Genomic DNA, 9,522 nt, shown 5'->3' with positions numbered 1-9,522 from the left:
GCCTTCCCCTCTCGGACCGGGGGCGGGGCCAGGCGCGCCCGCCCCCGCCGCCCAGGGCCTCTCACGGCAGTCAATCTAAGGGAGGCGCGCGTCGATTGGTCGAGAGGTCGCCGGGGAACGGGGACAGCATGTTGGGATGCGCACTATTTAAGGCTCTGCTGCGTGAGCCATTGACGTGTTTGGAGCTGGAGATGGCTTGGGCCCTGTTGCAGCTGCGTCTGAGGTGAGTGGTTTCCCCCCGCCCCTCCCTTAGCGGCAGCTAAGGGCAAAGAGGAGAGAGAGACGCATCCAGGCTGCTTACTGCGCTCGAGTCTGTGTCTGCGGTGCGAAGCCGCCCAGGTGCGCCCCGCCACTTATAGGCCCCTTTCCGTCGCTCCTCGCCCCCACCCCCCACTCAGAGCTGGGTCTTTTACAGGCTTCGGGCAAAGAAGGTGACCACTGCCCTTCCGGGCATCGCAAGCTCTTACTTCAGCCTCCTTGGCTCCAGCCTTTGAAGCGAAATTGTCTCCCCTGCCCCCACCCCCAATCTTCCTCCAGTTTGCCTTGCTCCTCCCTGTATTAAGGCCGAAGCAAGGTGTGTGTTCACCTGTGTTCTTCATCCACGACTTAGACGCGGACAGGCAGTATTGTGGAGAGAAGCAAGACTTCGGATTCCCATCTGTCCAGCCTCTCCAATCGGTCTCCCCAATCCCTCCGGTATAGGGGAGGTCTTGATTTCTTGCACCCTGCCTCTCCGCACCCGGCAGTAAGTTGTAAGTTAAGGGCTTTAGGTTCCCGCAAGGTGTGTGTCAACTTACCGATGGGCGCATCTGCATTTTATCATAACCACAGACCCTGCCTCAGCTCTGACCAACTTGTGGGCATGAACGTGTTCAGTAACATTCCCTCCCCTCTTCCCTTTCAGACCTACTTGGAGAGAGCAGATGTGAATAGTTGGATGGGGAAATGAAAACATACTTTAAACAGTTTGCTCTTTCGAGTAGATTTGAGAGTTATTCCTCTCAAATGTGCTGTGGTTTTGTGGCCCATCTCTGATTTTTATTTGTTTGTTTGTTTTCTGGCTATTCTCTGCAAGCAAGTCCTTGTAGCATTTGTTTAATACCGTCAAGAAAAGTAAATTGATAAGGCCTCTTTAGCAGAACACTCTATCTTGCCCTTCAGCCTGTACCTCGTTCTAAATTGACATTTCCTTTTTGCTTCCAGTTAATACTTTAGGAATTCATGCAGAGAGAATGACATTCAGAAATCCAAACTCAGATTGACTTGTATTTAGAATTCAGAAGGAAAAGGAAATGAAATGTGATTAAATTCATGCTGCAAACCAGATCCAAGTATGTGTGCTGTTCCTAGGTGTTATTTTAAAAGAATTCCTGACTGGTGATGATGCCAAAACACAGAGTAGAACACTTTCATGTAAGGCATGCAACCTCATTTTTGTCTGTATCTGATTGTTGTTGAGATTATATCCAGATATATGAACAGCTGAACAGAGTTGTGTTCCTGCACTGCAGGATAAATATAAAAAGAATGCTATGAATTTACTCAGTACCATCATCTCTTTTAGGAAGAAGTCTGCAAAAGATTTGTGTTAGGAAAGGAAGAAGCTTCTAAATGTAATTGAATAGCGTCTTGAATTTCCTTTCTGCCAAGACATTTCTGTTAGCCAGACATTTTCATGTAGTGTTCAATGAAAATCATAAAATAAAATGATTACTTTTTGTTGCTGTTATGTGCCGTCAAGTCGGCCCCAACTCATAGGGACCCCTCCTTGGCTTTCCGAGGCGGTATCATTAGGAAGTAGATTGCCCGACCTTCCTTCCGAGGAGTGGCTGGTGGATTTGAACAGCCAGCCTTGTGGTTAGCAGTCAAGTGCCTTAGGCACTATGCTACCAGAGCTCCCAAATGGTTGTTTAGTAGGTACTAAAAATGAAAGACTTCAGAATGATGCATCCCTTTTCCATCTTTGTTTGCAAAGGTTAGTTTTCTTTAGCCTGGATCTTCCCCTAATAGGAGAAACTGGACGAGGTGACTCTAGGTTGACATTACTTATACTTTTCAGAATCTTAGGGGGTTTGATTGTTTTTTTGGAATACAGTTTATTTCTGTTAGCATGACAGTTTTCTGATGATCTCATCTTGGGCGTAGAATGTAAAAACTGTTTCATACAAAAGTTCTGATCTGTAGTAACTAATACTGACTGATGCATTCTTTATTCAGTAGGTCATACTACATTATTTGCTGGGTTCTATCTTTAGGAGGAAGATTGATTAAGCTAGAACAGTATTCAGGAGTACAAGTTAAATCAGCTCCTTAAGTTTAGTACAAAGCATGTTAAAATGTTTGTGAGTTAGTTTGTCAGTAGTATACCCATATATTAAAACAAAAAAACACTTTGAAATAATTTATTTCCATGACTTTTCTTTAAAGGAAATAGGCATAACAATTTAAATTGACTCCATCATAGAAAGCAGTTGCCCTGTGATATAGCTGACATACCTGTTACATGTCTTGATGTGGTATAACTAATTAGCATTTGATGAACTGTGGTCATCTTAACCAATAAAAATTTTTGCAGCGTTGTATCTCTTAAGACTTCAGTTGGAAGATTACTGAACCACAGTAACATCCCCTGACTTCCTTTGTACCACAGAATTATCAGTTAAGGAGAAGGTAGAAGATGCCATTGGAAGTGAAGTTACTCTCTTTTTTTTTTTCTGTTTTTGTAAGCACATTATGGCTTTTCAGAATGTCAGCTAAGCAGTTTCTTGGCTGTTTTATATGTTGTCCTCCATGCTGGCCACAGAGTAGGCACTCAGGTACTTGACATGATATGTGTTCTTGCTAAAGTTGGATTGTACTAAGTTAGGCCATGCTTATTTTGTTTGCTAGTCATTGTATCCAAAGCCAGACCAAACTCACTGCCATCAAGTTGATTCAGATTCATAACGACCCCCATTGGGCTTCCAAGGCTGTAAATCTTTACAGAAGCAGACTGCTTTATCTTTCTTCCATGGAACAGGTAGTAGATTTGAACTGCTAACCTTTTGGTTAGCACTGGAATGCCTTAATCACACCACCAGAGTGCCTTAATGGATGTATAATAAGGAAGTAATCGCTAGAGTTTTACAGTTTTCTTAATACATTTGTTTAAAATTTAGAAGTATAAACTAAGAAGCACTGGTGGCGTAGTGGATGAGGCATTTGGCTGCTAACCAGAAGATCAGTAGTTCAAACCTACCAGCTGCTCCATGGAAGGAAGATGGGGCGATCTGCTTCCATAAAGAATTTACAGCCTCGGAAACCCAGTGGGGGGTCACTATGAGTTGGACTCAACTCAGTGACAGTGAGTTTGTTTTTTTTTCCGTTTAAGCCTAAACTACAGTGTTTTTATTGAATATTCTAATCAGCTTTTGGTGGATGCATTTAAATATGGTTTCTGTATTGAAGCACCAAGGGCAATAGAAATGAAAGACATGCTCAAGTCTTTATTTTCAAAAGATAGTACATGCATGGGATTCTTCGTTAGATACTCATTATGCCAAAATTAATTTTTCAAGAACATAATGGAGCTAATAAGCTTTATTTTTTCCCATCCACTCTTCTTCCCAACCTCTACCTGCAGAATAAGAAGACTGCTAGCATGCCCATGGTAATGCGGAGGTTGAGAGATCCTGACATAAACCCTTGCTTGTTGGTAGGTTGGCTTTTAACCTTTATGAGTTTTAAGTTGAAAGAGCAACCTCTCAAAAAAAAAAAAGGGGGGGGGATGGTTGGGACCAGGTTTGCTGGTCCAATAGAGCCTGGTGGAACCACTGAGACTATGGCCCCTAGCTACCCTTCAGGTCTGGAATTGAGACCACACCTGTGGTTTCCAGCCAAGCAAAGTACAGGTATGTGAGTTGAACATTTACCTCAAGTGGACACATGCCCTTGAGAGAACAATCATGGGAGAAGGAAGGGCACCTTATGCACAGGGAGACAGCTTAGGGGGCAGGAGAGTATGGAGGGATGGACACTGGGAAGTGGTACCTTGGGGAGGAAGTTGGAGGGGAGCTGTTGCATTGTGGTAAACTGTGGTCAATGACATGAGACAAAGTGTATGTGAACTGCTGTATCGAGAGTGAATTTGCTCTGTGGATCTTCACCCAAATCTAAATAAAATAAAATTAAAAAAAAAAAAAAAGAAAGAAAGAGCAACCTCTTTCTGATATTTGAACATTTGTCTTTTGTAGTTGTTGAATAAAGTTATTTCTGTACAGAAAATATTCCTGGCCAGTGTATCTTTTTTTTTAACTAGAGCGTATTTTGATATTCAAAATTTAATGACAAAAGATTCATCTCTTTCTTAGTTTCCCTTGTTTGTATAATACTCACAGATTAATTATCACTGTAATATTAGTCAGGCATGTATAACACTAAGGAAAATCTTTAGTCTAAACATGGAAAATTGGAAGGTATGACATTTTTAAACTGCTACTGAAATTTATGTTTTAATACGCTAATTTCTTCATGTCCTGGAGAAAAAGAGACTGAGAGTAATGGGCTGCTAAGAGAATTAGCCTATTTAAAGCCTAGAAGTTTTCACAGAAGTATCGTATAAACAAGGTGTTTTGTTGTAAGGTTTTGTTTTTTGGCATTTGATATGACCTGCAATACCTATTTGTAGCTTTACCAGCTTTGAATAATGCAGTCCTCAAATTGGTACTTTGAAAATTATACTCCATCCTATATACATTTTCCAAGTAAATTCATCCATTAAATATTTGGCATAGAAATTTAGTTTTTTTCCATATATAAGATCAGTTTTCAACAGCTTTATTAGGAAGTCTGTTCAGATAGACCATATTTCTTAGATCCATGAAAGCAAATTACCCACCCTTTTAGTTAAAGCTTTCCTTTGGGTGATTTCTCAGAATCATACCTTTCACTTTGAAGTTTGTTATGTGGTCTACTTCCAGTTCAAACAGCTTAAATTTAATTCCCTCATGGCAGCTTCCTTCCTTTGAACTCAGCTCTTTGTTGCTTACTTTGGTTTTGAAGTGATATTAATAATATCTATTAAAATTGCTTACAAATAGTATATTTACTTGTGTAATAGAGTGAATGATAGCCAAAATGCATAGTGATGAGTGGTGTTAATTTAGGTTGCCTCCTTGATATATACCAGTTATTAGTGATTTAGCTAGACTCTCCAAACCAGACCTAAGATCAGACCTTCAGGTCAAGATGAGAACTTGAAAAGCAAGGCAGCTGTGCTGTGAATTGGTAGATTGGCTTCTCATTTTAGGTCTGCAGCAGTGATTTTGACCATACTACATCTTGCCTTGGTTTCTTTATTAAATGGTCACTACATTAAATAATCTTAGGGTGGTGCTTTGGCTGAAATCCCTATGACTAAGTATTCAGAAAACTAACCCAGAAGCTGTCTACCCTGAGCAGAAAGAGGGTTGGAAGATAATTCAGTGTTTATTAGTATCTACGTATTAAACAGAAATGAATAATTTCGTATTACTTGCTTTCAGGGGAAGTAGCTTCAGAAGTTTTTTGTTTTTTTGCTTTAAGATCTCATTGCAACTCTTAAGTGATGCCTTTCTTACCGATTAAAGGAATCTGATGCTTCTACCAGATGTATGGATGAAAATAACTATGACAAGGAAAAGTGTTCAACTTCCTTCTTGAAATACAAAAACTGCCGGAAATTCTGGGTAAGCCTAGCTTGTTTAGCTTTGTGAAACTGAGGCCAGAAAGTAATCAATACCCACAATCTTTTCCTGTTGAATGATATAGGGAAACGTAATTTTTAAACTTTATTCTTTATTCCTGAAGGATCCTTTAGAGCCATTTTCAGCTGCCTCATTCTACTCAAAGGTGTAAGAATGTGGTTCTAATGTAGGTAGCCTTGAACTATACCTTGTTACAATTTAATGGTCTCATTTTGCCTAAGACATTGGTACTTAATTACTGTTTCTCTGCACACTGGATCCAGCTACTTCCTTTCCCCTTGCTACGTTAACTATTGGTTTTATTTATCAATTACTTGGTAGTTTTTCTTGGTGGAATATATATATTCTTGTGCTCTTGTGGTTACACAATGTTATCTTCAGCCCAATTACTGTTAATATTTGTTATTGTTGTCATGTGCCGTCGAGTCGGCCCCGACTCATAGCGACCCCTCCTTGGGTTTCCGAGGCAGTATCCCTACGGAAGTAGGATTGCCCAACCTTCCTTCCGAGGAGTGTCTGGTGGGTTTGAACCGCCAGCCTTCTGGTTAGCAGTCAAGTGCTTTAACCACTATGCTACCAGAGCCCTATGGAAATAATCGCTTCTATTTACTTGTCAGAGGAGCATTTGTGGCTTAGTGGTTAAAGCATTCGGCTGATAACCAAAAGGTCAGTGGTTTGAACTCACCAGCCACTCCAGGGGAGAAATACGAGGCAGTCTGCTTCTGTAAAGATTTACAGCCTTGGAAACCCTATGGGATAGTTTTCCTCTGTCCTAAATGGAAGCTGTGAGTCAAAACCGACTCAAAAGCAGTAGGTTTTTTATGTAATTGTTAATAATTTAAAAATATTTATCTGGAGTACCAGAATTAGGTCTTTTGTTTTGTTTTTTAACTTGGTTTTAGGATTTCATTTTGAGTAGCAATAGCAAATTACTGGCAAATGATTAGTATTTAATACATTACTGATTTTTTTTTTTTTTTTTTTTTAATGCCTACATGCAGAATTCTGTCATGGTTCAGAGAAGACAGAATGGAATGAAGCCACCTATGCCGACAGCAGCAGAAAGAGATGAAATCTTAGGAGCAATGGGAAAAATGCCCTATTGAATGCTTGCATTAAAATTGTTTATATGATTTAGAAACATGAATATTTTAAATGAATGATTGCTGTAATATTTTAAGATCTCACATGACTTACTCAGATAGCACATATATTCTATAAGGGGAGACAAAGAGCACTGTGCGCTTTGCCTTTGCTCTCAGTGCTATGGGAAGGGTGTGCCACTCTTGGCTGTTCCATGGCACTGGATTTACATTATTTCCTATAGGTACATTAGTGTTAGGAAACACTATATGAAGAGTTGAGCTTGTCCACTGAGTCTCAACAGTAAGATTTAGACAAAGACTTAATGGAGATGTGAGGGAGGGTAGTGTTTACAAGGAAGGGAATGATGTGTGCAACAACATGATGGAAGAGAAGCTTGAGCCAAGTTTGAGAAATAGTCTGTAGAGAATTGAAACAGTTTGAGGTGGGTAGAAGAATGGTAGAAGGGAAGACAGGAAAGGTAAGTTGGAGGTAGAGTGTGGTGGGCCTCAAATCCCAGGCTCATTTCACAATCTTCAGAGAACTGATGCTCACCTTTGTTTAAATAAGGTTAGTGTATTGGTTGGGAGAGAAGTAGGACAGGAAGATTCTCTTAAAAGGCATGCAGAACAACTGGTTTCTTAGTTTTCTTTAAGGAAAAGCTTAAAGGATTCTATAACTGAGACTTAGGAACATTGGATAATTTTCTAAAGCTACAGTTTCAGTTCCTAAACCATGGTAATGGGGGAAAAAGAAAATGAATTAGATGTAGGATTTCTATTGGCAGTATGAAATGGGGCATAAGAAGTATATGAGGATTCATCAGGTGAACTCATCACTAGGATGAAACTATAGCTTGACTTCATTTTATGATATACGCTAAAACAAGAATATTCAGCATTGTGCCTGGAGTGGATCTTGCTGCAGTTCCCCTTAAACCCACTTTTTATTCAGTTTGTTTCATTTACAGAATAGTTTTGTAGAGCTATGTTATTTAATAAAATTTAACATACAGTAGATTAGCAATGAAAAATCACTTGTGTCCCTTCTCATCCGGTCCAGATCTTGGTGCTCCTGGATCAAGCAAGTTATTTCAACAGGCATTGACAATGAACTATCCATCTCGTTGGTCTGAGTCCAAAACCCATCACAGAAGTTTTAAAGCATATGACCTTGATTGATAAGTGTAGTTCATATACTGTATAAATCACCTTTAACTGTACAGTGGGTAATTGCCACTTTTTGACTATTATGAATAATGCAGTTTCTTGAACATTTGAGGACAGTTTTATGGTGGACGTTCATTTCTCTTTGGATATATAAGACTAGAATTGCTGGGTTATATAGTGACTTATGTTTAGTTTTTTGAGGAACTGATAAACTGTTTTCCAAAGTTGCTGAACATTTTGACAGTCTCACCAGCAGTGTATGGACATGGTAATTTCTCCACATGCTCACCAATACTTGTTATTGCATGTCTTTGACATTGCCATCCTGGTGGGTGTGATCACTGTGGTTTTGATTTCCATTTTCCTCATGTCTGATGATAATGAGCATCTTTTCATGTACACATTGGCCACTTGTATATCATCTTTGGAGAAATGTCTGTTTAGATCTTCTGTCCTTTTTGAAAATTAAGTTGTCTTTTTATTACTGAGTTGAAGAGTTCTCTATACATTAGGTACATGTCCCTTTTTGTATGATTTGGAGATTTTTTTTTTCTCCAGTGAACTGTGTTTTCACTTTGTTGATGGTATCCTTTAAAGCACAAACATTTTCAAATTTTCATGAAGTTATTTATCTTATTTTTGGTGTTGCACAGTAAGGGACAGCATGAATCCAGTCCCCCAAATACAAAGATTGATCCGCTGTTCACATTTCTAGCCACTTGGAGGTAGGTCAGAGATGACAAAAGGATATTATCCTTCAGATTGCTAAATAGGTAAATAGATGCAAGCCACAAGTTTAGGGAATCTGCATGACACCTGCTGACCACAAGTTTGGAGCTGATTTCCCACTATGTCTTCAGGATGCTGGCTGCAAGCTCAGTCCATATGACACCCTTAATTTCTGACCTGCTGTCTTCTACTACCCCTGTGAGTTCAGTCATTCACTGGAATGATTCACAATTTATGCTTAATGACTATAGCCAGAAAGGAAACAATCTTGGTTATCTAGTGCTGCTAAAACAGAGATACCACAAGTGGATGCATCTAACAAGCAGAAATTTATTGCAGAATAGGAGGCTAGAAGTCCAAATTCAGGGTGCTGACTGCAGGGAAGAGTTTCTTTCTCTATTGGCCCTGGGGGAAGGCCCACTCTCCTTTCAACATCTGTGGGCCTGGCATTTCTTGGCAATCTCTGTGTCTTGGCATCAATCTTACCCTGGGTCTAGCAAGTTCTCAGTGCAGGGACCCTGTGTACAAAGCATGTGTTCCACTCCTAGAACTGAGGTCCCTCTTTGCTTGTTTCTCTGTCCTTTTATGTGTTGTAAGATAAAGGTGTTGCAGGCTACACCCTGGGGAAACTCCTTACATGGATCAAGGCTGTGACCTAAGTTAGGATGTTGCATCCCACCCTAATTCCTTTACAACTGATTGGCTGATCACATCGTATCATGGGGGATGGTTACATTATTACTTAACAGCCAAATTGCATCATTGTGTAATGGCCAAACCTCTGAGAATCACGGCCCAGTCAAGTTGACACAATTGAA

The 9,522-nt window shown here is 40.0% G+C and overlaps 1 protein-coding gene across 1 annotated transcript; it reads left to right on the top strand.

Moving 5' to 3' along the window:
* The first annotated feature begins 3,628 nt into the window (after positions 1-3,628).
* On the top strand, positions 3,629-6,829 carry CHCHD7 (coiled-coil-helix-coiled-coil-helix domain containing 7). Its single transcript, XM_007939494.1, has 3 exons — positions 3,629-3,694; positions 5,607-5,705; positions 6,725-6,829. Exons 1-3 carry the CDS (start codon positions 3,641-3,643, stop codon positions 6,827-6,829), a joined length of 258 nt encoding a protein of 85 aa, XP_007937685.1. The 5' UTR covers positions 3,629-3,640.
* The last annotated feature ends 2,693 nt before the right edge of the window (positions 6,830-9,522 follow it).

Source organism: Orycteropus afer, unplaced genomic scaffold, assembly GCF_000298275.1.
Source record: "Orycteropus afer afer isolate SDZICR_OR568_19922 unplaced genomic scaffold, OryAfe1.0 scaffold00060, whole genome shotgun sequence".
NCBI classification, from domain to species: domain Eukaryota; kingdom Metazoa; phylum Chordata; class Mammalia; order Tubulidentata; family Orycteropodidae; genus Orycteropus; species Orycteropus afer.
This window is presented reverse-complemented; position numbering and strand designations above follow the sequence as displayed.

Coding starts and splice junctions, on each gene's coding strand:
- CHCHD7 (XM_007939494.1), top strand. CDS start 3,641: ATGCCCATGGTAATGCGGAGGTTGAGAGATCCTGACATAAACCCTTGC. Junction 3,695..5,606: donor ACATAAACCCTTGCTTGTTG/GTAGGTTGGCTT, acceptor TACCGATTAAAG/GAATCTGATGCTTCTACCAG. Junction 5,706..6,724: donor AAAACTGCCGGAAATTCTGG/GTAAGCCTAGCT, acceptor GCCTACATGCAG/AATTCTGTCATGGTTCAGAG.